Here is a 27,109-nt window from a genome sequence, read left to right as displayed (position 1 = left end):
GTTTTATACTGTATTGGCTTCCTTCATGGCCAGATTTGTCCAGCATTATTGGAGTAGAAGCGTTACTATGGAAGCTTAGGTCTGAATCTGAAATATCTTCACATGATAAATACATATATATGTAGGATTCTGCCTGTAACTCCTCGTAGCAATCGAGTATTATTAATGAGGACTCATTTATCTGTACGTCGCCTTGATCAGATCGCAAGCTGGTTTCCTTCATGTTGTCTACGGGCTCATCCATAGAGTATGTGGACAGATTCATTAGTGATTCTATGTTACCTTGATTCTCATCAGTAAGTCTCACTGTAGTCTGTAATTATAGTTCTGGGACTCTGCATGTAGTATTTTCGTCATGTAGTGTGGTAATATGCTGCACATTTCACTTTTTTGGCTTCAGGTGCTCGTTTCGACAATTGCGTCCATTTTTCTTTATTGGGGTGTGTGGTTTCTGAGGAACACCCGGGATACTTTTTGTTTTTTAATTTGCTTCTTTGTGCTTTTAGTCTTCGCTTTTGGTATAGATTTCTTGATTTTGTTCAAAAATACTGTAGGTTTGTTTGGCGTTTTTTTTTTCCCCTTTATCTAGGTTTAATCCATTCTGGTGAGTTTGTTTGTTTTTATCTGTCACTAAGGAATATATCAGGCGTTAGGTCAATCAGCAAACCTTTCCCTGTTTCAGTTCCAATTTCACACTGTTTGTGAGGGCATCACGTGACCTTCATTTCCCAGCAATTTTTTTATGCTGGTGAATCTTCATGGCAATTAAGGCTTCCATTAGTTGTGATTTATCCGCTCTTGAATCTTGGACATGAGCACTTCATGGATTTTTTGATTGGTGTAGATAGAGCCTAACAGTGTGGCATGTTCTCTTGCGCCTTCCAAATTAACTTCCTGTAGTTTCATGTATGGAATCATCGTTAGTGACTGCGATCAACATATTCTGTAAGTCGACCATGGTGGTCGGAATGGTGTCTTGGACTTGATCACTTACTTGGCATGAACAGAACTTCAATTTTTTGGGAGGGGCCTTTTGATGTTCAACCATGTTCTCTTCAGACTTGTGTTTGATGCCAAAACATCAGGTTGATCTCAACATGCTCCTTTCGAGGAGCTAGTTCATTGGCCCGTTTCTTGCTTTTTCGGTTCATTTCTTGCAGCTCCATCAGTGCCTCGAGTCGTTCCAGGCGTCTGTTAGTTGTAGGTTTGACTGCCAGGTCGTGGCGTTCTCATCTTGTGTTTCTTTCATAATAGTTTTTCCATTGCTCCTTGGCTTTAGCTTTTTCTTTGTGCGTCAATGGTGTTGGACTGTGCAGGGTTTTGTCTTAAATTTCATTTACTTGTTTAGAGTAGGGTAAAACATGTCTGTTGTCCTGCACTAATTTCAGGACGTGGCGTCTTGTTGTCAAGTGAAGATACTGGCCAATTTTTTTGAAAACTCGGCAGTCATATTCAATATTGTAGATTTAAAGGTCTCCTCCTGTTCACGCATTTGGCCAGATTGGAAGCAGTTAGATTTAGCATCAGACCCGTTTTACACAAGCCAGGTTCACCAACGTCTTTCATGTGGTTTCAGGCTTGAGTTATGGATTACAAAACTTGTTGCAGGCATATCTTTTTGTGCGTGACCGTTTGATCCATTAAGTCCATACATTTCAGAAAGAGTCTTCAGCTGGTTGTATTGAGGAGTTATTTTCTTGTGTTGTCTCGTCAAGGAGCTCCGCGAAACAGTAAGACGGTTGCATCATTGCTTCACTTGCAGGGTATTGAAAAATACATCTGTTAGTGTCAATCCCTTTTAGTTGAAGTATTGGATTGACAGTGTCGTTTATCACAACTAAAATCGATGGGTTTGCACACCCGGTCTCCACCCACTCAAAGTTTTAGCACAACAAAAAGACAGAATACATTTATTCTTCAGTTTACTCCTCAATTCTTGTTCCCTATGCACTTACTAAATGCCCCTACAACATCGCTTCTTATCCCCAAGTCTGTGTGACTAAACCTAGGAATGCGCTGGTGTATCGCCTGCAAAGGTTAGGGGATAGAAGAAAAAAAAATGTTAAAAAAAAAAAAAAGAAAAAGAAAAACTAGCCCCATCTTCTCTCACTACTTTCATGAAATGATATAAAAAGGAGCACACTTCGTTTGGAAGTCAAATGGTTATATGTTTTATTCTTTTTGCTTCCAGTTAGTGTGACTCATCAAACTACTAAAACAGCGAGAGCATATGAGTCAACAACTCTTTATCATATGCCTCTCTATCCTAACTTGTGTTGCTGATTAAAAGGGTTGGTATTCATATTTTTTCTTAACAAGGCCAATAGTGTTTCTACGGGTCGAGTAATCAGCCCAGACTACTAATCATCGACCGGTTTCAGAGGAATTGCACCCGCTTTCTTCAGGACTTTTAAATGTGGCCCATAGGGTCACAAATCGAAAGTTAAAAACACAATCTTCAAATTTGTTGTCTTGTGTTCCGTCAGTCTTTTTTCGGGAGGGCATCTCAATCGTCTTGTCAATATTCTCATTTACAACCCTAGAAGAGGAATACATACAGAAGGGGGACCGTGAGAACGTATCATCTCTCAGGATCCTAATCGTGTGACTTATTGTAAATGGTCCGCTTACCTCGCAGGGTATCCATGGTGTGTCAGGATTGTATGCACCCAGCACAAATCTGCAGGGTTGCATACACTTTCGTTACCTGTTGGTAAATGTGTCTGTTGTTCTACCAAACATCTATCCTACAGGCAGAAGGTATGTTTCTGTGTTGTCTGCAGTGTTCGTCATACTCAGCTGTAAGGGATTTCAATCAGGCACACACCAGGGTCTTGCCTAACAATGTAGTGTGCAATTAAACCCTCATTTATTTTTGTCTACAAGTTCAATATTCTGAATGATATACCACTCATCACACCCTTCTCTAAATACCCCCCAAGTCACACTGAACCAAGCTAATTTGTAAAGGTAAAGATGTATTTAATATTCAATTCACACACATATATCAGCAATCATCTAACGGTGACAATACAATTCAGAATATAAGCAAAGCAATTGAATTCACTTATACTAATGATGCAGCATAGAAAAAAATAACAGTTTTGTTTTGTGCACATATAGCGTTTAGGCTAATATTCCCCCTGCAAAGTTTAGTTTAAATACAATTGAGCAATCCTACACCAATGTGAGTAATCAGCAGGTATTTAGGAATGAAAGCCAATGTCTAGAGCTATAGGCAATCTTCCCTCCCCAAACAAGAGAGAAAACCGTTTTGTAAAATGACACTGACAGATGAGAAATGGCTTGGTGAAATACTGCAAAATGGTCGAAATTGCTTAAATGGAGATAAATTGTAAGGAAAGTAACTCTAAACAAGTCCTAACACACATGAGCCATCATATAAACAATACACCCTTGAGATCAGAATGGGATGGAAAAAGCACTTTGAAATGGGCAAAAGACACATGCAACGGCTAAGATTGCAAATTTGCGGCAAACTTTTACTATGCAATATTGATACGGGTCAAATACACTGTTAGACAATGCTGTTTTTAATTGTGAATGTAGCAAAGGGTAGGGATCAGTGAGTTGAAATTTCGTTCCTATCTTGAAAACTGAAGAAAGGTTTTAGTGAGAGGCGTTTTTGCAAAATAGGCGTGAAAATGAAAACAGAAATTAGATTTAAAAATGACAGATAGGAACCTTCACGGCTACAACCAGCGCAAGCGTGGCCAGCGCAACCATTCACGTGATTGGTCCTCAATTTCTTCTGGGATTTACTTTACGTATTTAAAATCACTAAGGATTTATCATTTTGTAACAGATGAGACAAATCAGCGCAAGAAGGATTCTAACAAGACTATAGTTCTGAATTAACGATGGGATGGGTTGAGATAGGGATAATACCATGCAGATATACTTCGGGTCACTGTTCTTCCCATTTATAAACAGTCCCTTGTGATTAAATTGGTCCGTCAAATGTTATGGTCACAGGGATCGGGTCTACCGGCAGCAGGGCACCTCTGAAGGGATTTGGATCAGTGGCGCGGTTCACGTCAATTTTGGACTGAACCTAAGACTGGATTTGGAAGGGCCCCATCTGGTTACTGGACACGGTAGATAGCAGGATGCATGTTTCAGCAGCAAGCCTTAATGGTAGCAAGCCAAGCTGAATATTCGTTTTAAGTTCTGGAGGTTTGCAATTGGGTCTAGCTAGCAATAGTTTTAGCAATGCTAATTCTGGATTCTGCAAAGAAATCTGGATCTTCAAAGAATTCTGGAGTAAGCTACAAGATGAAAAGTTCTGGAATAAGGTGCTGCGCGGACATCTGGATGGGTGAAGCAGTTTGTCTATGTGTAGTGAAACCCCTATATTTATCCATTAAAAAATGTATGGCATGGGTAAAACTTCAAAAACACACCCCCAGGTCTGTGAGTGGCTACAGACATGTGCTTTGTCTTGGTTGGCAGTCTAAAAAGAGCTGTCATTTTATTACAGGGTTTAGGAACTCCCACCTTGATTTTGACCACAATTTAGCTTTCACATAAATACATTTTTTACAATTATGCCCGCTAATAAAAATCGGACACCTTTATTTCATATTTGATTGTCTACATTAAATTCCCCCGTCCTTGTGCGAGCTGTCTGTTAATATGAAAACCCTTCTCCCCTGGAAGTTGCTATAATGGTTTGCTTCAGCAAGACTACCTCATTGCTTATAGCATCATTTCCCTGTTAAAGCAACTGCCCTCATGTCTGTGTACAAGGCCTAAAGGCTCTAGGTTTCGCCTTGGGGCCTACCGCGCTCACAGAATCAGAAAATTATACTCTCAGCCTGCCTTTCTGTAAAACACACACGTAGCCAGCATCTGTTAAGCCTCATGCATCGCTCGCACGGGAAGTGGCCTTGCAAGTCAGCATGTGTTCACTGACCCTTGGGTATATCTATGAATAATGACTGTTAGCATTTGCACTCTTTTCGAAACATAAGCATAAACCTATCTATATTTGGACTTGCTATTTGCTGAGAATGTGTGTGAAAGGGAAACCTTATCAAGCGCTTGTGCGGCACTCTGGAAAAGATATGTTCTGCCAATATTTAAACAGCCATATATGGAAATTGCTATCACTGCCGCGGCAGGATATGTGTAGTTTGCGAATTCCCCAGTGTCAAATGTGATGAATTGGTTTGTTTTTGCGATCGCGTATGTTAAAGGTTGAACGTGCATCCTGAAGGATGTTTTTGACTTGCTTAGATAAGATATATGAATAATGATCACTTACAATGTCCGGCCTTTGTAAATCTCACCGCAATGTTTGGAATAACAGCCAAAAGTGCTTTGGCAGGAAAATGTATGTATGGAAAGGGGTTGGGCTTGAAGCCAGCCATAAGACTTAATGTATCCGTGTTCCTATAAAAGGCATGCTCTTTGTAATGTTCAGGAGCACACACTGGCAGCATCTCTATGATGTGTTACGTGTCGGCCCTTCCGCGGAAGCTTTTGTCTTGATTGCAATAAACGATTGTTAAACTCACTTAATAGTGTGTTTATTGATGGAGACCTCCGCCTTGTGAATTTTAGCATTTACTATTGGCGTCCCTGGGTGGGCGGTTTCTTGCAGACGCAGTCCATCGCTTTGATGCGTGCCTTCCATCGAGCTCCTGTCTCCGGCGACGACTAACTGGGCCCATATTTCATAGCACGATTGATGCACAACAGCGCGGTCCTCATCTTGAGACAAGAGATCGGGAAGAAGGAGAGGCGACTGCTCTGCCAAGGCCCAGACGAACCAGACAGAGGGGAGGTCTCCCTGGTGCGGTGAGTGAATTGTATCTGCAGAGAATTGTATTGGTGGATGGTAAGCCACAATTGGTATCAGTTTTATGGTACGTATTATTTGATCTTTGGTAAAGGATATTATTAATAATGGGAAACTTATGTGACCGTGATAAAAATGAGAAAGCAATACGTGCACCTGCTATTGGAACCCCATGTTATATTATGTTAACAGAATATGGGTTGGGAGCCACCCAGTTTTGTCCCAATTGGGAACAGTATACCAGAAAGTCTTTAGAGTATCGTTGGCCACCGGAAGTGGGGACCTTTGACCTTAAGGTTATCGAACATCTGGAGTTAGTCCTATTACAGAAGAAAGTCCGGCCAGCTCAGTATGACGCTATTAGACAATGGCGGACGGAAGCGATAAAACAAAAAATGATGACGGAAAGAAAGGCGCGGAAAAATAAAATTGCCCGCCGTACAGAATCACAGAAGGCTTGTGAATTAGACAATATAGAATTCGCAAAGGAGATGGAAAAGGAAGACCGGGAGGGATTGATACAGTACGGTAAAGGGATGTATCCCCTATTACCGGAAAAACAGTCTAAACCCACCAACGAACAAAATGAGAGGGACACTGACGCCCTCTTAAAGTTAAATGTACCTACTTACGTAACTGCCCCAAGCGCCCCGACACAAGGCCCCCCCCCTAGGTATGTTGAAAGAACCATGGATGAAACAACACCTGAAGAGGTAGAATTATCCATACGAACCCCATCTGGGTTCAGTGAAGCAACAGAAGAAAAAACGCGAGCACTAAGTAAAGAACTCTTTATGCATCCCACTCATGATATCGAAAGTAAATTAAAGGAATGTACAAAGAAAGAGTTCAGGGAAACAATGAGGAAATATGGGGACGAGTTACACGCTTGGATAATGACGGAAGGGAACCAATGGCCACAAGATTTAAAAAATAACATTGAGGCAATCGTCACCGAAAGAAGCAGGACAAGTTTATGGGTATTGTTTGAGAAAGTAATGAAAGGAGTAAAAAGGTTACAAGATAGAAAAGAGGAGGAGGCCATAGGACAGTACATGCAAATAGACGGACAAAGGAGAGCGAGAGAGGATGGAATTAGGAGAGCGGGGCCTATCATAACATTATTACTAGATGACAAAAATAAGGAGGTAACAACTTGGATGGGGGTGTTCGAAACACACCCACATATGGTAATAGCAGCCTGTTTAGAAGAACTCTTGACCAGAATAGGGTCGGAGTGCGGAAAGGAGGAAAGGAAAAAGGAAGTTTGCGAGAAAGTGAGAGAATGTAGGAAGGAATTTCCAGTAGATGCCGATTGGGATGACGTTGACGTCCTGACCATGTTCAGACTCCTTAGAGAGATATTAGAGAAATTGTGGCCGAAACCTGACAAATCCATGCCCATGAGGGAGTGTGCCCCAGCAATAAGAATAGACCCGAAAGACGGGGCAAAGGAAATAATAACTAGAACCTATGTGTACGTCCCCTTAACCAGACAAGAACAGATAAGTATAGCCAGGAGTACACCAGACCCTCGAACAAATGCAGCAGGGTTTTATAAGGAATTAAAAGCCCTGTTTAAAATGACATCCTTAACACTACGAGATCTTGACACTATAATGGCGGCGGTAACACCATCAGAGATTTGGGAGCCCTTTCGTAGGAGGGACCACGAGGAAGATGGGATAAAGTGGGCGGATTTCGAGGCTAGAGATGAAAACCGAAACCCAACTGAGATGATGTCAGAAGATGACAAGCGTTTGGGTCAGAGGATCCTTGCAGCCTTAACAAAAGTATTGCCCGAAATTGATATCAATGTAGAAAAATTGGAAGCCGTAGTACAAGGGCCAATAGAGAATGCGGGGGATTATTTCCTGCGTTTTGAAACGGCATATAAGGCTCATTCAGGCCACAATCTTACTGACCCTACGGGACAGAGATACTTTTCAACAGGATTTGTGAAGGGACTTAGGAAGACCATAAAAAGGCCATTAAAACTAGGTCAATGTACGTGGCAAACCAGCAGTCCAGCCCAGATCCTGGACATGGCAAAATATTACGAACGACAAGAAGAAGAGGAGAGTGACAATAGAAAGCAGGCAGACAGAAACTTAAAGAATAAGGTGCTAATGCAACAATTAGTGCAACCGCCTTATAATAAACCAAAGGGCCAGAAACCCCAGGTAAGGAACCCCGCTGGTAACACTGCACAATGGACTCCCCCGCGAATAGACCAATGCTCATTTTGCAAGCAGACGGGACATTGGAAAAACGAGTGTCCCATATTGATGGCGCGGAATGGTCAACCGGCGGGTGGGAGAGGAAGGGGCCGAGGTGGACCCCCCGCGGGACCACCTCAAGGCCAAGGTAGGTTTGTAAACCCCGAAAATAATGTATTCTCAAACGGCGCAGCGCAGCGACAAATGGTTAGAGTGGATGGCAATGGGTTTGTGGAGGACGAACTGAGTGGAATGATGTTTTTTGATAACACAGCAGCAATGAGTTGAAACGCCCCTAGTGAATGCGAGGAGACGGTGTCTGTTCCTATAGACCAAAAGGGACCATATGTTAACTTACAGATAGGACAGCACCCCACCGTTAAATGCTTGGTCGACACCGGGGCAGGTAACAGCTCAGTTGACGCCAAGGCCGTCCCCTCAGTTCCACTATCGGGTGAAAATAAGGTTTCGGTAGGGTTCGGTGGGGAACCCATATGTACTCCAGTGTCCCAGAGAATTGAAACATCTATATGCGGAGTGAAATTGACTAACAAATGGTTACTCACTAACAGGTGCCCCGAGAATCTCCTTGGGTTGGATCTTTTGAAAGCTTTGAATGCGACTATCTATTGTTCCCCAACAGGCGTTCATATGACCATATGTAAATCCAAAATTGGTGGGTGTTATTTGGTTGAACCATTGCCACCAGAGTTACAGGAACTGCCCGCAGAGCTTTGGGCTACTGGTAGTAATGATGTAGGTGTTTTGAACATTACCCCTGTTGTGATCAAGGTAAAACATGGAGTCCCTCTGCCCCGGACCCCTCAATACAGAATATCTCCAGAAGGCGAGGCAGCATTGATTAAGATTGTGCATGACCTAATGCAACTTGGGGTTGTCGAAGAGTGTGATGATAGCCCATGCAACTCTCCGTTGCTTCCCGTGCATAAGAAAGGAGATGAAGTGACTCCGTATCGTTTTATTATTGACCTTAGAAGAATAAACAAGGTAGTAGAGCCCAGGTATCCCGTTGTCCCCAGTGTAACGAGTATTCTCACCATGGTCCCTCCCACGGCCACTTACTTTAGTGTTGTGGATTTAAAGAATGCATTTTTCTCCATTCCCATAGCTGAAGAATCCAGATACCTATTCTCCTTTGTGTTAGCACAACGACAGTACAGATTTTGTCGAGCACCCCAAGGTTACACAGAAAGCCCGGCTATCTTTAGCCAAGCGCTAAAACAACAATTGGATGAAATTCTGTTACCCCCTGGCGTAATGCTCATCCAATATGTGGATGACATCCTCATTTGTGGAGATACCGAATTGTGTTGCAAGGAAGGTACTTTGATTGTGTTGCAGCATTTGGCATACCATGGTCACAAAGTGTCTCTTAAGAAAATGCAGTATGTAATGCCTAAGGTTGATTATTTGGGATATGTCCTCACTGCAGAGGGTCGATCATTGTCACCTGAAAGGGTACGGTTAATACAGGAAATGGCCTATCCCAGTACCTTTAAAGAATTGAGACGATTGTTGGGTATTACCTCATATTGCCGTCATTGGGTCCCAGAATTCTCCCTGATAGCTAAGCCCCTGTTACAATGTTTGAAAACAGAAAAGGATCAGGTACCCTTTACTTGCACACAAGAAATGAGAGAGGCCTGCGACGCTTTAAAAAGCGCCTTGTGCAGTGCCCCAGGGCTTGGGACACCCAATTACGGCAAGCCTTTTACTCTTTTTGTACATGAACAGCAAGGTTGTGCTCTATCTGTATTGACACAGGAACAAAGTGGAAGGCAAAGGCCTTGTGCTTACTTCTCTGGCACTTTGGATAGTGTGGCCGCAGCGCTTCCCCCATGCATGCGCTCAGTTGCTGCCGCAGCGTTAGCACTTAAGCAAAGTGCAGGTTTAGTGTTGGGAACCACTATCATTGTAAGAGTTCCCCATGCAGTAGATGTGTTGCTCAATAGAACTCAGACTCAGCATCTCACGGCAGCCCGGTTAACACAATATGAGTTGACATTGTTTGCACCAAATGTGACTATTATGAGGTGCAATACTTTGAACCCAGCTTCCCTTCTGCCCTTGCCAAGTGGGGAGGGAGATCAAGACATGCATGATTGCCTTATACGCACTGACGAACAGACCCGAGGTAGGGTCGATCTGAGCGACCTTCCCCTAGAAGGAGGGGATGGGATTTTATTTTGTGATGGCTCCTGTTACAAACTGGAAAATGGCGAGACAGTAGCTGGGTACGCAGTAACAACTGAAAGTGAGATTGTCCATATGGAACGCATACCCGAGTTATCAGCGCAAGCTGCAGAATTAAGGGCATTGACAAAAGCTCTAGAACTAAGCAAAGATTTAGCTGTAACCATCTATACGGATTCAGCATATGCACATGGTGTGGCCTTTAATTTTGGCCTGCTGTGGAAAGAGCGAGGGTTTCTCACCTCGCATGGAACAAAAATAAAACATGGCAATTTGATAAATAAGCTATTAGCAGCATTGGCTGAACCCGCACAGGTGGCTATAGTGAAGTGCTCCGCCCATAAAAAGGTGGTAGATTTCGTGGGGCAGGGAAACGATTTAGCAGACCAGGTGGCTAAATATGCCGCGGAACACTGTCAATTGCCTCTTCCAGAGTGTAACATGTTGCAAAGGGATGTGGAAGGGAAGAGGGATGGTGGTGGACTAGAAAATGACCCTGAGGAGGTGGTTAAGGATATTCAAAAGGAAGCGGCAGATTGTGAAATCAAGACATGGACTAAAGACAGTAACAACGAACAAACCTCTAAGGGGGTGTGGTTGGACAGAATTAAAATGAGGTGGTTGCTCCCCGATAGTTATTTGCCTATGGTAGTAGACATGGCCCATGGAAATGCCCACGTCAATGCAAGTGCAATGGAGGATATCGTGAGCAAGGTATGGAAGAACCGGAAAATTGGATCCTATTGCAGGAGGTGGGCAGCACAATGTGCCATTTGCCTCCAGCACAATGTGGGCAAATCAGTAAAGGTACCAGCAGGTCATAGCAGGCTCCCAACACAGCCCTTCGAGGTTGTGTACATGGACTTTATACAGATGGAACCAGTTGCCAAATTAAAATATTGTCTTGTGATGAGGTGTGGGTTCTCCGGTTGGACAGATGCTTACCCCCTGAGAGACAACACTGCCATTTCCACAGCCAAATGTATCCTGAAATATTGGGTGCCCCAGTACACGGTGCCCAGTCTTTTGTACTCTGACAATGGCGTACATTTTACTGGTCAAGTTGTGAAGTATGTCTGCACTGCCCTAGGTATCGATCAGAGATTCCATTCCGTTTACCATCCCAAAAGTGCCGGGATTATAGAACGTTCGAATGCAGTAGTCAAAAACAAACTGGCAAAAATTTGCGCCTCCACGAACCTGAAATGGCCAGATGCCCTTCCTTTAGCATTATTGAGCATGCGGACCACTCCGAAGGGAACACACAAATTGTCCCCTTTCGAGATTGTGATGGGCCGCCCTCCAAGCGTATGGTCCATCCCAAAACCAAAGGTTATTGGAAATATTGAGCAGCCACTGTTGAGAGATTATTGTGCTGAACTCACGCATAAACTGTCTATTATCCATCAACAGGTGAAAGAAGCAGCTCCATCGGCCTTAGAAGGAGAAGGCCACGCCATCAAACCAGGGGATTACGTTTTGGTGAAAAGCTTTGACCGGACCAACTGCTTGCAGGCCCGCTGGAAAGGGCCGTACTTGGTCCTATTGGCAACTCAGACCGCTGTGAAGGTTGCTGGCCACAAGACGTGGATCCATGCCAACCATCTTAAAAGGGCACCACCTCAGATAGACCACCCCCCGACCAAGGACACGGGTCACTTTGCAGCCGAACCTACGGAGGATACTCCAAGGTACAACTTACGTCCTAGGAAACAGCATTGATTGCCTATGTTTGAACTCTGACACCTGGCTGAGAAAAAGGACTTGGTAAAGGGTCGGAACAAGCAAGGACAATTGAACGTACAGACGAAGTGGCCTCAGCAGCCCCTCCTGGGTAAGGAAATAGCCTCACCGACACACAGATGAAACGGCCTCAACTTCCCCTCAAGGGTAGGAAGTAGCCTCAACGAGACGTGTCAAGGAAGGTGCCAGAAGCGGTGACAGCAGAGCGGGTTATACTGTGCAACCCTTGCGACTTAGCGCATAAACGGACGGCACCGTTAGGGTAATTGTTAGGGACTCTCTTGAACATTTCTATGTAAATATATAATATATAATACGTGCGACATTTAACGGCCAAGTTCCGGAACTCAGCTATTGGGGTTAGCCCTGTGCGAGGGAACAAAACAGGTTGTTACAATGGATAACGAGGATGCTGGACAGAGGCGTCCTCGAGTGAATAGGTATGCATGTACCCCAAAGGAGAAACTCATTTTATCACTAGTTTGCATTTTTTTAACAGTAGGCTTTGCAATATTTCTGTGGTACCTTGAGCACCATGATATTTATGCTGCCCGTAATTTGTTGCCTCCCACACCGTTGCCTCCCACGCCAGAACTGGTAACTATTCCTCACATAGATCAGGAGTATCGGAAAGGACACCCCAGAAATAGCATCCTGACATGGATGAATGATACAAACCAAATTCTAAATAAAACCAATTGCTACATATGCACGTATGTTCCCCACAGCCATGAAAGTGGGCCCGAGTGGTATGCAACCCCCGCCACAAATGATACATGTATGCCCCTGAGAAATTTTATCTTGCGTTCCTCTAATAACATTACCCGACCCCGTAACCAGAGGTTCATTTCCCTAACACCTAGTGCCATCCAATATATAAACAGATCTACTGCTTGTCCAAACAGGGAGGAAGAGATGATCCCCCTAACAATATTTAAAAGGAATAATAAAGAAGTGCTACCCCTCCCAATTCATGTGCATAATATAGTACGTAGGGCACCCTTTTGCTATCAGCGAAACAGAGTATATAACGAAAGTATGTTTATTAGACCAAAAGGAGAAGGAGATGGATGGATTCCACCCTCACCTAGGGTGGAACGGGAAGGCATGTTTATGGGCCTACATAACTGTCAATTTATTATAGATCTGAATAATTTTCCTATACCCTTTTATCCCCCTAAAGGGGCAATGTTTATCTGCGGGAAAGAGGCCTTTCTTTGGTTACCCAACTATTGGAAAGGAAGATGTACCGTTGGCTATGTAATGTTAGGATTACATTATAAACCTTTGGAGGCAGCAAGCTTGAAACAGGGACCACAAAGAACAAAGTTAAATATGGGACGCTACAGGCGAAGGAAAAGAGGTGTCATCACTAAAGAGGACACCACGTGGGATGAATTCTTTGATTTCCTAAAGGGTATGGTGATGCCCATGGGGATAATAATGAACTCCAGGAGCATTAGGCACTTGGCTAGATTAGTAGAAAGGGAACTAAACGTGACCGGTGACATACTGACTAACCTCACTAAGGAAGTACAGGCAGTTCGGATGGTCGCACTGCAAAACCGCCTGGTGTTGGACACAATGCTGGCAGAGGTAGGCGGGGCTTGTAAATTAATTGGCACTTCCTGTTGCACATTTATACCTGATTATAGCACCGATATCTTTAAAGGGATCAATGAAATGCATAAAATGGCAGCTCAAATACATTCTGAATTCGGGCCTGGGGATGGGACATCGTGGTTCTGGGACCTATTACGGAGCTGGGGATGGAAGCTCCTCACCCCCCTTCTTATCATAGGTGGATTAATAGCTGCTTGCTGCTGTTGCATTCAGTGCTTTCCCTTATGTGTATCTGTCATAGGAGATTGTTGCAGGAAAATGATGGGGGCGCTGGTACCAAAACCCACTAATGCCATGATCACTAATGAAATAATAAGATTGGAAGAGGCAATAGAAGGATTACAAAAGATTGATATAACTGACAATGAAAACAAAGAGAGGGAAACATTTGAACTACGATGCATAATGTATACGGGACAATTAAATGAACAGAGCGCAACAGTCGCGCTATGCCCAGTGGTGAACAAACAGCCACAACGAGGACCAGTTATAAACCTAAATGCATACTAGAATTGTTCAGATAGTCTTGCTGACGCAAAAGGGTCGTTTTGTTAATATGAAAACCCTTCTCCCCTGGAAGTTGCTATAATGGTTTGCTTCAGCAAGACTACCTCATTGCTTATAGCATCATTTCCCTGTTAAAGCAACTGCCCTCATGTCTGTGTACAAGGCCTAAAGGCTCTAGGTTTCGCCTTGGGGCCTACCGCGCTCACAGAATCAGAAAATTATACTCTCAGCCTGCCTTTCTGTAAAACACACACGTAGCCAGCATCTGTTAAGCCTCATGCATCGCTCGCACGGGAAGTGGCCTTGCAAGTCAGCATGTGTTCACTGACCCTTGGGTATATCTATGAATAATGACTGTTAGCATTTGCACTCTTTTCGAAACATAAGCATAAACCTATCTATATTTGGACTTGCTATTTGCTGAGAATGTGTGTGAAAGGGAAACCTTATCAAGCGCTTGTGCGGCACTCTGGAAAAGATATGTTCTGCCAATATTTAAACAGCCATATATGGAAATTGCTATCACTGCCGCGGCAGGATATGTGTAGTTTGCGAATTCCCCAGTGTCAAATGTGATGAATTGGTTTGTTTTTGCGATCGCGTATGTTAAAGGTTGAACGTGCATCCTGAAGGATGTTTTTGACTTGCTTAGATAAGATATATGAATAATGATCACTTACAATGTCCGGCCTTTGTAAATCTCACCGCAATGTTTGGAATAACAGCCAAAAGTGCTTTGGCAGGAAAATGTATGTATGGAAAGGGGTTGGGCTTGAAGCCAGCCATAAGACTTAATGTATCCGTGTTCCTATAAAAGGCATGCTCTTTGTAATGTTCAGGAGCACACACTGGCAGCATCTCTATGATGTGTTACGTGTCGGCCCTTCCGCGGAAGCTTTTGTCTTGATTGCAATAAACGATTGTTAAACTCACTTAATAGTGTGTTTATTGATGGAGACCTCCGCCTTGTGAATTTTAGCATTTACTTGTCTTTCTCATTCTACGGATTTTTATCCATTTTCACCATAACAGTTTGAATTAATCATTTTTAAATTTGATACACCTCTGGGCGCTGATCAGTGGATCATTTACATACAATTTTAAGCTTGCAACATTAACAGTTTTGCCACAATCAGTGTTTTAGTGTATCTTTGGTTCATTATGTAGTATGAACTCCTACCACATCTTCAACTGTCTAGCATGAGTTCAGATTTATAAGTTTGTATTTTTCACTTGTCTACTTGTTTTGGCTGTCATGTTAAATGTCAAAGTTCTGAGGCAAAAACCAATAATTTCCAGGCAAAATCCAGTCCAGGTTTTTTTTTTCTTACTTCCAAAGTGAGCAAATGGCCAGTCCACTGAAGTTCACTGAGAAACCTCCTCCACATCCTGCCCCTCCTTTAGGAGGATGGGTGTCCAAGCCTTCCTTTGTCCTTGGGTCAGCCAGCAGACAAATGTCTGAAGCTTTCTTTATGCGGGAACCATTAGCATCACTTAAGCCTTCCTATAGCAACTGATATGTGAATCTTCCCGGGCCAGGCACTTTCAGATCAGAATTAAAATGTTGACTCGCTTCAGACTGGGTTCCTATACATTAAAATCTTTTCAGTTCACATATAAAATTCAAGCACAGTTTATAAGGGATTTGGACATTTTAAAAGAATTAGCCCTTCACAAACATAGGCGATTTTTGCAATTTTAATCAGGAAACAAACACTTTTAAACTGTCAGTGTAGCCTGGATTCTTTTGACTGCCTGGAGAATCCATGATTTCAGCACACTTTCCTTTCAATAATTCACTGGGGAAAATAACTGAATTTAGTGCCAAAACAGCACTTTGAAGATTGCCATCAATCTGTATTTAAGGGCATTTTCGGATTTGAGCCCTTCTGTGGCCTTGTTTCCAGTGACAGATAACAGCAGTGATTCCTGTTTTTACACCAACTTTGCCTGTGTGTGTGTGGCAGGGTGTGCAGCTCTTTGGGTGGTTTATGCACCATGCGCAATTTCGCAGATTTAGTGCGCAGTTTTCTTTCCCAATTGGCAAAGGGATGCAGTATGGCGCATTGGTGTGGATAAAACAAATTCCACACGCCAAAGGGTGGGTCTTTGATCTTGAAAAATAATAATGGCCAACTTGGTTGGCGTGTCGATCGGTCCCGCACTGGGAGAAGGGTGTCAATCTTCATGCAACCATATCGTGCTCCTAGTCAAAGTAGAAAGATGCCATGTCAATTGCATGCTAATTTTTTTGCAGACAATAGATCAGAGCTTCTAAATCAACCTCTTTTATGCTAGTACATATATGGCTGTTATGCGGCCATAACGAGTCGTGCTGTGTTGCCTTAACAGTTTATGGATTGCTGCCTTTTCCTCTTCTGTTATTGAGGTTGTTCTACCTCGGTTCGTATCCTGTTGATAACACTGGTCATATAATATATCTGCATACCGTGCTAATCTAAATGATATATTTCTCAAGGAGCCGTTTGAAAAGCGTTCTAGCAATGCACCGAGTGTGCATGTGTTGGCAGTTACCTGTGTAGGACTGCTTACGCAGATATGCTGCAGGTCTCTTACCTAATTTTTCAATCCATCGCGATAAATGTCTGCCGTTTTACTCAAGAGCCCTTACGGCCGCCATGTTGAAATATGCATAATTTGTAGATACGGGCCCATGGCGTCACTGCATTGATGTCGTCAAGTCCGCTTTCTATTGGTAATGTGAACATCGGTCTGAACGTCACAGATTGCTAATATCAATCAAGTGTTTAAGAAAGGCAAGGCGTCTGTAACTACAACTAATATTTGTATGTGTTACATACAAGTGTTTACAATTTTGTTAATATTTGTTGTCATCATGATGGTTCTACGTATCCTATAGGTGTGCATTCCTTAAGATCCAACCTTTTTCAATGGTAAGTTACATTAAGAGCAAGTATGTTTATCTGATTGCTTGAAAAAGAACACCAGCATCTATTCATCATCCATACTAATTGGCTTTTATCCCAGGTCTACTGAGGCAAAATGTTTAATTGGATTAACCTAATATAAATATGCAGTCCAAGACAGAGGTACGCAGTCCCATTGACATACAGTGTTCTGGATTTCTAATCAGTATTTTGGGAGATTTCAGTGCTGTTTTTGGTACATCCATTTGTGCATCACTGGTTTATGCCCATGCTTGAGGTGTTTTGAGATATCTTGCTTATATATTCATAGGTCAGCTATTAATTTCTGCTCCAAAGGCACAGCCTAGTTTATGAAAGTCCTATGGTTGTTACCAATATATGGGTACAGTAGAATATATGTCCATATACGGGGGAAGATTATCCCATAGTGTGTAGCACCATTAAGTGTTTGCCAGCAGAACTCCTCGTTGAGTCCTGTTAAGTGACCTCAGCCTTTCAAGGTCGATAAGGAGTACCGACTTTGGTTTGGTGATAATTGTGATAAATTGGTCAAAAGCACTATATAAATAACCATTTGACCATTAGATTAGATGTAGAATTTAGCATGGAGTCATTGCCTCTCTGCACTGTTGTATCCTAACATTAGGTAGTAATAGCTCCAGAAAATGAGGACTTTCATTAAACATCAAATGACAATTCTGCTATCGAACCTCAAAACACACAATACAATTCATGTTTGCTTTACTATTCAATTGGCTAGGTTGTTGCGATGTCAACATTTCAATATAGTAAAAATAAGGGCGCCTGGCGGAGTCCTGATATACCCAGGGGGGCACATAATAATCAAAAAATCAGGATGTGAGATCCTACAAATCAGCAGGCTATGGTTCTGAACAGAAGAGTTGATTTCAGAAAACCACAAGGATCCAGTCGGCTACCTTTACAGCAACAGATCCCCCGACGACGCACGTTGCATTCACGGCCCGCGACGAGGGACCTTCTTAGGCCCTCCTCTAGCCGACTGGATCCTGACCAAATCGTTACCTCAGGAACCCAAGGCTCCCCCAGTGCATTCCCTGCACCTACCATCCAGCATTTCCCCTGGATGATCCTGTACAGCATCACCACTGCTAACACAGCAGCAGACAAAACGGACTACACCACATTTGGTGCTCATCCTGAAGAAGGCCAATACCATCCAGGCAACAATTCTGCCTTCCTGGCCGAAACACACCCGTGTCGATCCTCAGTGACACAACTGCAAATACCCTTTTTCGTGCATGTCTTGTAGATTATGTTGTGTACACCCCGTGTTTACGGTACCCTGGATCACCCTATGTCCCGGGTGCACTATTGTATAAGTACATGTTCCTCTAACTGTTGTATACCACTGTACCTCAACACAAAAGAGGTAAATACGCAATCTGTATTTCCACCAAATTCAATCACTATTGTCCATTCCTTTTGAGCCTTTCGTGCTTATCGAAAGATATGTAAACTAATTGAACTGTAACACTTGTGGTTTTCTGAAATAAACTCTGTTCAGAACCATAGCCTGCTGATTTATAGGATCTCACATCGTGATTTTTTTGATCATTATAAACATTTCAATATATACAGGAGAGATCCAATGGCCAGACCTTAGAAAAATAATGAAAGGTGTATTCCGTCACAATGCAGAAAGCTGCCGTACAGTAATGTCTTCCATACAGTTTGTGCATGCGTCGGCTGAATGTCACAGATTTTACTCTTGCAAAGGAGAAAAGTCATTTTTAAGCTCTTAAATTACATTTACTCTCAACGTTTAAAAACAGAGAGTAAAATACTTGCAAAATCTTATCTGGGGCACTGCAGACGGTGTATGTCCTATAGCTTTTGGAGTTGTCCATAGGCGTTTCTGGTTGTCCATTTCTGTTTTTTCTTCCCTATGGGTATGAACTAATATGTCACTGATATCTCCTTTTTATTGCAAAAAAGAGGGACGCTCAGTTTGGTCTCCCCATCATTCAGAGATACCATAGTTTCTTGATCTCCTTTTTGATGCGGTTCACCACTGGGGAGTGGTGAAATACCGCTGTTATCTGGTTCTCATCTCTTCTTTTTTGGATGCTGTGTCAGGGTCGTTTCTCTCGCTATATTGCGAGCTCTCTTTCAGGCATGTCGTATGGTTCTTTTTCTGGATAATTCCATTCTCTCCGTTTCCGACGCAAATTATCTGCCCGAGAGTCAAATTCATGCCTTGTAGTACAATTGCGCCTAAACCTAAGAAACTGACCCAAGGGGAGATTTTCTCAGAGTCCTTTGGTGGAAACTAGTGTATTCTAACAGAGAGTTTCTGTCAGTAGGTTTTTGGAATACTGTAGTTGCAACCTTTGGTCCATTGCTGGTCAATTTCAGATCCACGAATGTAGCGGTTTCCTTGCTGAATTCGTAGGTGAATTTTAGAAAGCGATCCAGTTCATAAATTCACATAAATTATTCTCTGTTCCCTCAAAAAATATAAGAATGTCATCGATATAGCGCTGCCAGCTTAAGATGTTCCATATGTATGGGTTTGCTGTATCGTAAATGTAGTGTTACTCAAAATCAGCTACGTATAAGTTCGCTAGCGATGGGGCAAAAGTGCTGATTTGTTTCTCATCGAGCATAAAGTCATTTTTAGTTAGCGCGATATGCATGATGAAATTTATAGGCATTTCTATAGCTCGTAATGGTTTATCAATGACCTTAAGTGTCTCTCTTTGTGGGATTTTTGAATAGAGAGACTATGTCCATGGTCACTATATAGACATTAGGGTGTCGAGATGTAGCAAGACTGCTGTGGTATCTTTGGTGTACATTATTTTTGCTCTTTGGCGAGTAAAAGGGCGCAAGATATAGATATATATGTGCTTTCATGTGTTTTAGGCATGCCTTTTCACCCGAACGGTGAGGCCACTGTTTCCACTTAATTAATCCAGCTGACTGTTATATGGTTCAGGCACAGGCTGTGTCCCGCCTTCCCTGCCAATGCTGCAGGTCACAATCACACTCTCAGGGCGGGCCCACTCTACGCACAGCCCACCGTCTCCCACCGGAGCAGGAAGCGCGACGGAGATTGACGGACAGCGGCTCGGTGGCACAGATGCAGCGGCACTGCAGCAGGGGTTCCGTCAGGTGAGGTGTTCAAGATTGTCAGTCACATTTAGTTAGTATCTTCTTGAAATTCGATTGTCTGCCAGATGGAAATTGAATCGTGGCTCAATGTTCAGAGCTCAAGATCGTGTGGGTCAAAGGATGATTTCCCACAGTCTCCATACGAAATACAGTTAGTATGAAATACACTTCTGGGTTAAACTTACAGAGATCATTTAAATGAAGATAAGTTTAAAAAGGAGGGGGGTTGGGTTTGATTAGAAAACTAAATAAATGTCCACATCAAACACCCTTTTGTAGTCATAATTAGTAGACTTGCTTCTTAATTGCCATCTATAAGTGGCTTTTATCTTGGAGAATGGTAGCTCAAACGGTCCATTAATAGTGTCCTGGGCACAGGCATGCATCAGGTGCATGTCATTGGCTGTACCCTTGTATCCAAGTGCAGATCTAGCTGGGAAGCAGCAGAGCACTGTACATAGGGAACAAAACCAGAGACCTACAGGAATAATGCAGAGGTAGCTGGAATGGGTACAGGAATCATGGGAGGAAGGGTTCCAGAGCACTTGAAAGGCGAGTGGACCAATCATCTCTTCGCTCAAAGACTGCAGCAGAGGGCTGCAAAGCAGACTCTAAACGTCGGTGTGTGGTGGAGGGGGTCAAAGAAGACTGACAATGATTGGAGAGGCGGGACCAACAGTTAGAAAAAAACAGTATTTAGAGGTCTGTCTTCTTTTTGAGGAAGAGACCAAAATGGAGCCACCCCAACTGGCTCTCGAGTTTACACTAAATGGCGACAGACTACAACTGGTTCACATGTAGGAATCAAGGTACTAGACGCATGGTGCAGTTCATCACACCTCAATTCACCATTTTGCTTATCGAATATATGCCCCTCATCTTATCTACCCTTTTCTCTCACACGCCCTAGTCCCAGACCACCAATCTTAAAAACACAGCCCTTTTAAAAACCTGGATCCCCACTGAGGGGGAGATGAGGGGAAGGGAAAGAGGTACAGAAAAATACCGAGAGACACACACACACAGATAAGCAGAGCTATACAGTTTGCCCACATGGTATATAACGTGGTCATCCAGTCTAGGCTTTATTCTTTGCGTACTGGGACGTCGTCTTGCAAAGGAAACAGCAGGACTGGATCATCTACTCATGAATGGAGACAAAATACAATACAGGGGATTAAAATAGAGCAGACAAAGAGCAGACAAAAAGTGGGAGAGCAAGAAGAAAGGGGAGTTTAAGAGAAAAATGAAAGAGGGTGAGAAACTGAATGTGAGGTAGGGACCATACAAGCAACTGAATGAATCAAAAAGCGAGTGAAGAGACAAAATGGACTGGAGGGAGAAGACTGAAGGGGCAGAGCACAGGGTAAAGGGGAAAAACTAAACGTAAAGTCAGGATGGGAGGAAAATTAAAAGGAAGGTAGGACTAAGACAGATGCTACTAAGTAGTAAGGTAATGAAGGCAAAATGCAATAAGGAATATGAAAACAAAAGGGAGTGTGAAAAACCGAGTAAGAGTACAGATTGGACATCTGAAAGAGGAGGGCGTGGGGGAGTGTAACATAACAGGGGTGGGATTGAAAGAACAGAGGGAGTGTGAAGAATTTAGATATTGGAGAAAGCAGGGGAAGGCGAGTGATGAGGACACAGAGGCAGTGCAAATTAAGAATCCAAAACAAAACAGACATGTTCTGAGTGAGCCTCCGCTATATATACTGTGTTCATTTCATAGGTCTATGAATCTTTTAAATTGGAGACATATGCTCCCCCCAATCCACCAACAAAGAAATAATCTGAGACAATTGGTTTGATGAGCCGGTTTCAACACATCTTCAATCCTGTAGCAGAAGGATACTTTTCAATTCTTGTAGAGTTTCACTCCTCGTACATTTTCACCCTCCTAGCAAAGCAAATATCATCTGGACCTCAACAGACCTTTCAAAAGCAGCCAAACTTGCCCTACACTTTAATGTTTAGTTGTAGGCATTGGAGTGGGGGGTGGGTGTCATCTTGGCATCACCCACAACGGACTCGGGAACGAACTTGTCTAAATCTCAATCGTGCACGCTTAGTTTGAACGAACAGTCATTAACGCGCAAAAGCATAATAAGGAGGGGTGGAGCCGGGCAGCCTCGGGAGCAGACAAACGCGATTGGCGGAACGAGGGCCGCTCTAAGACGATTTGTTTCATGGAACTTGTTTTTTCTGTTTTACACTCACAAGTAATACTGTTTTGTTTAATTGCTGCTCGAGAAGTAAAAAAGGAGAGAAAAGCATAATACAAGTCTCCGGTCTTGACATAGAATACATATCCAAACCCTGGGCACACATTATCGAGGGAGAAGATGCCACAGTTCCTACTATTTCGCACCCCAGCCCGACGCATGCTTCGGAATACTTTTTATACCTTTACAACGTGGCTAATTGGTATCTCCGTGCATCCCCGTTTTCACAATTTTATTGGATGAACATTCATCAAAGACACGCACTACATAGTGTAGTTATCACATAAACCAATTGTGAAAAAGATTAAACTCTAGACTTTCTACTACCGAACACATAATGCTGCTTTGCTCTAGAGCGCAGACCAATAAAACGGTAAAGAGCGCTGAAGTGTACATTACTTCTTCAGTCTTACTCTCACCTCGCCTCGGTCCACGTCGTTCCGCCTTTTCCTACTACCAGCTGCGGACATCTCTACTGCTTGCCAAAAAAAATGCACTGGCAACTCGCTGAGTCTGAAACGGCGCACGACGTTCTTCCGCTGGGTTGCGCGCGAGACCTCAATTTAAATACAGGCACGTGCCAAGGAAAGGCGCTATTCGCAAGTATAGTAGCTCATCAGCTCCTCTATTGGGTGACAGGAGTGCCGAGTCTCAGCCCCCGATTTTGATTGGAGGTTGAGGTGTTTGCCCACATCTAACATGGCCGCTCTGAGCACCACTAAAGAACGCTGTGTTAAGAGCATATTTCCTTCTACAAAAGTAAAACAACCAACAAAATGGTATGGCCGCAATGATTTTGTCGATCAATTTGCAGCATAAGTCCTTATTTTTCAAGAAACTACCCCACTGTTCTCTTTTTTAATACCCTATATAATTCATCGTGCTGCTTTCATTAATGTACCATTATAAAATAATAAAAAAGTTCTAGCTCAATAACTTCTTAAAGTGTATGAGACGACAGTGCGCGATTAAACGTACAGTACATATTTTAATTTACGCTGGTTGAACAACATTGGGAACTTTCAGAATATCCACGCTCCCTTTTGCTCATGGTCGCTCCAGTTGTAAGTAGAGGGGGCGGGTACTACTTTGTAGATGAATGGGCCACTACCAGTTTGAGATTGGAGCTCTCTTCCTGGTTTGGTGTTCTTCTGTCTGCGCCTGCTTTACTCTGCTGTCACCGCCAGTGATTGATGTAGTGGAAGTGGTATGCTTTTAGGGGTAAGTGTAGTGGGAATGGAGTTTTTATTTTGCACCGATCTCTTGCAGAGGCATCCTCGGTGGTATGTTTCGTTAGTGTTATGGGGCACGTTATGACTGGGTCACCTCCTGCATGGGGCACGTTATGACTGGGTCACCTCATGCATACTTGCATCTACAGAGACGCAGGAGTTGATGTTCGAACTGCCGCACGGTCGAGATAACTTTATCATGCAGAGCCGTGCGGCGGCGGCCCTTTTAGTCACATAATCACATGGTGTGTGCTAACCACTTGACACTGCACGAGGTAAAAGGGTGGAGGGTGCAGGCATAACATCCCATGCCAAGCATATATTGAACAACATTACATGGTATAAAATTAGATGTAGCAGTGCACACATTTTATATTTATTCTTTGATCATATTTAGGATTGTGCAACACAACAAAAGCACGTACATTTTAATACGTCCAGCCAGTGGGTACTGGGGGCACTTGCACAGATCACATTTTCTTTATTAGTCCAGGAAGATTGTATGCCAATAAAGTGGCAACTTACTGAGTCCAAATTCTGCCTACAGGCAGACCACAGGACCACAGTTTCAGGCAGGCACCTTGAAGTGTGCCACCTCTGTGCAGGAATGCAGCTTGTGTATTTGTCACCCACCCGAGACACACCTTTCATGTTATAATTATGATTATTGGCATCCGTGTTTGAGGTGGTTAATGGGGCTATTCTACCTGTTGATAGCATGTCATCTCTACTCCTAGAGGTTCAAGCTATATGTCCCATATTCCAACATTGTTGTGGCTGTCCTCCATTAAAACCTTCTCCTTGAACGTTTTCAAATCCCCATTGTCGTCCTCTAGGTGCATTCCATCTGCCTCATGGGCAAAAATGATACCCACCTTGATTTGCAGGATACCCTACATTGCTTGTCTGCACTGGCTGTATGCCTTGTGTTACCACACCTTCACCAAATGTCAATACCGCCCCTTCTATAGCACATTTTGACATTTTCTGAACTAACTGTGCTTCCTCTTGCTTTCTACCCTCTGCTTTTTTTTCTTGTTCTTCTCTAGCAACATGTGACAATGATGTACACTAGTCAACTGTATTTCTGGGAAGGGTTTCGCTTCCGTTCTCATCTGTTTCTTCATTTGCCATTGCACTGGCTGGGGCAGTCTTTGACACAAAGGGCCTCATCACGAGTTGGGTAGTATCCGCCGGGATACAGCCGGGGCTAATAGTAGTACCGCCAAACCCTCGGTGCCATTTGCGGCGGATCACGGATTTGGCGTAACTGGAATTCCCCATTCCCCATTGGGCCCATTCAGGAATTCCCCATTGGGCCCAATGGGGAATTTTCAGCGGTATTACCGCACGCTAATTGTGCCGAAAATCAGCAAATTTGCGGCAGATTTACCCCCAGCTCAGAGACGGGGCTAAGTACTACCAATCCCGTGATTTGGCGGTCCCTTAATTGCAGCGATAATAGCGTTACCGCTGCATTTAAGGGTTACTGCCAAACTCTTGATGACCCTGAAAATGTGGTAAAATAATGCTACTGTTTTATCCCACTGTTCTTTTGTCTTGAGCTTCCAGCGCTCCTGAGTCTCTTGAATAAAGGCAGCAGGGTCTTCATTCTGACCCGTTTCTATTGTCATAATCGCACCCATGTCTGATCTGTCGGGATACTGTACTCTAAGCGCTCTCCATACATCTGCTCTACAGTTACTAAATGGCACTCCATGTGTTGTGTTTTGTGCTGTTAGACTCGCATGCCCTGCCTGCTTCCAAATGTCGTCAGGTCACCCCTAGACTGGCCGCTAGTAGGCCTTTTACAGCACCCACTGCTAACGTCATTCATTCTAACTCATGAATCCATTTTCCCGCACCGGTAGTCAAACTAGGCAATTTACATTTCAAATTGTCTTTATCCATTTGTGGCAATGGAATATATTGCAGTCACTCTCCCCGTTTTTCTAATGTTGGAAATTGCATATACCCTCGACCATAATTATACCCACCTAGACTTCTCGTTTTCCAGGTGGGGCTAGTTCCCCCATTCTGTCTTTGTCCTGGCAGCAACCTTAACCTGCCTAAATATGGCGGGATATATCCCCGGCGCTATACGATCGTACTGGTGACCGTTCAGAATATGGTGCTGGTTCTGGTGTTTTCTCCTTAGTGTCTTCTAAATCTGACAATTTTACCCCTTTTTCTTTACTTGGGTCTATCGAAAAAAAAACGCATGCACCCTCTCTTTGTGCCATCTAATTTTTTTCCCTTTTTTCATCTGACATCATTATAGCCCAGCTTGTATGGCCTTCGTCCCTTTCCTCGTCATCCAGATCTAACCCGCTTAATGACAGCGCTTTATGCTCATCTACCAACATGTCACCCAATCTACTTCCTGTTCCTTCTGGTAAAAATCCTTCGATATTCCCTCATCTGCCTATATAAATCGACAATTCTTTTCCCTATACTTTCTGCCTCCTGCTCGTCAGCCCATGTCTGTGTCCTCGGCATTCCCTGCAGCTCCCTACAGGGCTGTTGTGATCCTTTCTCTTCTTGCAATTGTTCTTTTGCTTCAGCTGGCACCATGCTTCTATTAACGAGATATTCTATTTCATCCTTTTGCTCTCTACTACTTTTCATTTCTTCTTCTCATCTCCCTGTTCTCTTCTTCCTCTTGCCTTATTTGCAACCTATGTTCTTTCATTCTCTGGGCTTCATTGCCCTTTCCATCTAACTTCAGTAATATCTGTCCATTAGTTAGCACTACAATCCCTTCCTTGGCTCTGTCCTTCTCCTCCTTTTGTCGCTTAGCTTCCTCCTCCATTTCTTTCTGTCTGCTTCTTCGTTCATCACGCTGTCACACCGCGCGCTCGCTCGCGGGCGCCACTTACCTATCCTGGGGTCCCGGGTCCACGGCCGCAGCGGTCTCCTCCTTCATGGAGGCTGTACCCGCGGTGGCGTCTTTCCCCACGCCGGCCCGGATGGGTTCCGTGGGCGCCGCCATCTTGCGAGGATCTGCGCATGCGCGGATCGTCAGTATCCGACTTCCCGCGCATGCGCAGTGTCGGAACATGCGTTCCAAGCCTCGCTTTGATGCCGGGCTTTAAAAGAGTGCCGCATACACAGGGACAACGCGTCTCAACACGGCCTTTACTGTGTATGCGCTGCTGGAGCCCAGGCGTCCGTGCCTCAGCCTCTCCAGTTCCTTGCTCTACCTTATCCTGCTTTGTTCAGCCTTTCCAGTTCCTTACTCTGCCTTATCCTGCCTAGTCCAGCTTTTCCTCCTTGTCCTCTCCCTGCTCCTTAGTCCTCCTACCCCTTGCTTCCCAGTTCTACCTTGTCCTTGCCTGCCTTCTGGGTTAGGGTAGGGGAGTTCTTGTCTGGGTTCCTGGTTTGCTTCCCTTCTGCTAGGATAGTAGGATTCCCTTGTCTGTTCTGTTTGACCTTGCAGACCTTCCTCCTTTACCTG

At 43.7% G+C, this 27,109-nt stretch overlaps 2 protein-coding genes across 5 annotated transcripts in view; one reads left to right on the top strand and one right to left on the bottom strand.

The window, feature by feature from the left end:
• CENPL (centromere protein L) overlaps positions 1 to 22,987 on the bottom strand; it is a 391,919-nt gene extending 368,932 nt beyond the window's left edge. For 2 of the 4 annotated variants that reach the window (XM_069641112.1, XM_069641113.1), the window contains exon 1: positions 22,840 to 22,987. In XM_069641112.1, the coding sequence (XP_069497213.1) occupies positions 22,840 to 22,890 (51 nt within the window). In that variant the 5' untranslated portion in view covers positions 22,891 to 22,987. The remainder of the gene's footprint in view (positions 1 to 22,839) is intronic. The other 2 variants (XM_069641114.1, XM_069641115.1) reach the window with 2 other exon arrangements.
• A 516-nt stretch (positions 22,988 to 23,503) lies between these two features.
• DARS2 (aspartyl-tRNA synthetase 2, mitochondrial) overlaps positions 23,504 to 27,109 on the top strand; it is a 530,183-nt gene continuing 526,577 nt past the window's right edge. The window contains exon 1 of the mRNA XM_069641110.1: positions 23,504 to 23,641. The gene's annotated coding sequence lies outside the window, so the exon portion shown is untranslated. The remainder of the gene's footprint in view (positions 23,642 to 27,109) is intronic.

Source organism: Ambystoma mexicanum, chromosome 1q, assembly GCF_040938575.1.
Source record: "Ambystoma mexicanum isolate Mex_15411 chromosome 1q, UKY_AmexF1_1, whole genome shotgun sequence".
NCBI classification, from domain to species: domain Eukaryota; kingdom Metazoa; phylum Chordata; class Amphibia; order Caudata; family Ambystomatidae; genus Ambystoma; species Ambystoma mexicanum.
The sequence above is the reverse complement of the archived record's forward strand: the minus strand, read 5'-3'. Positions and strand labels throughout refer to the sequence as shown.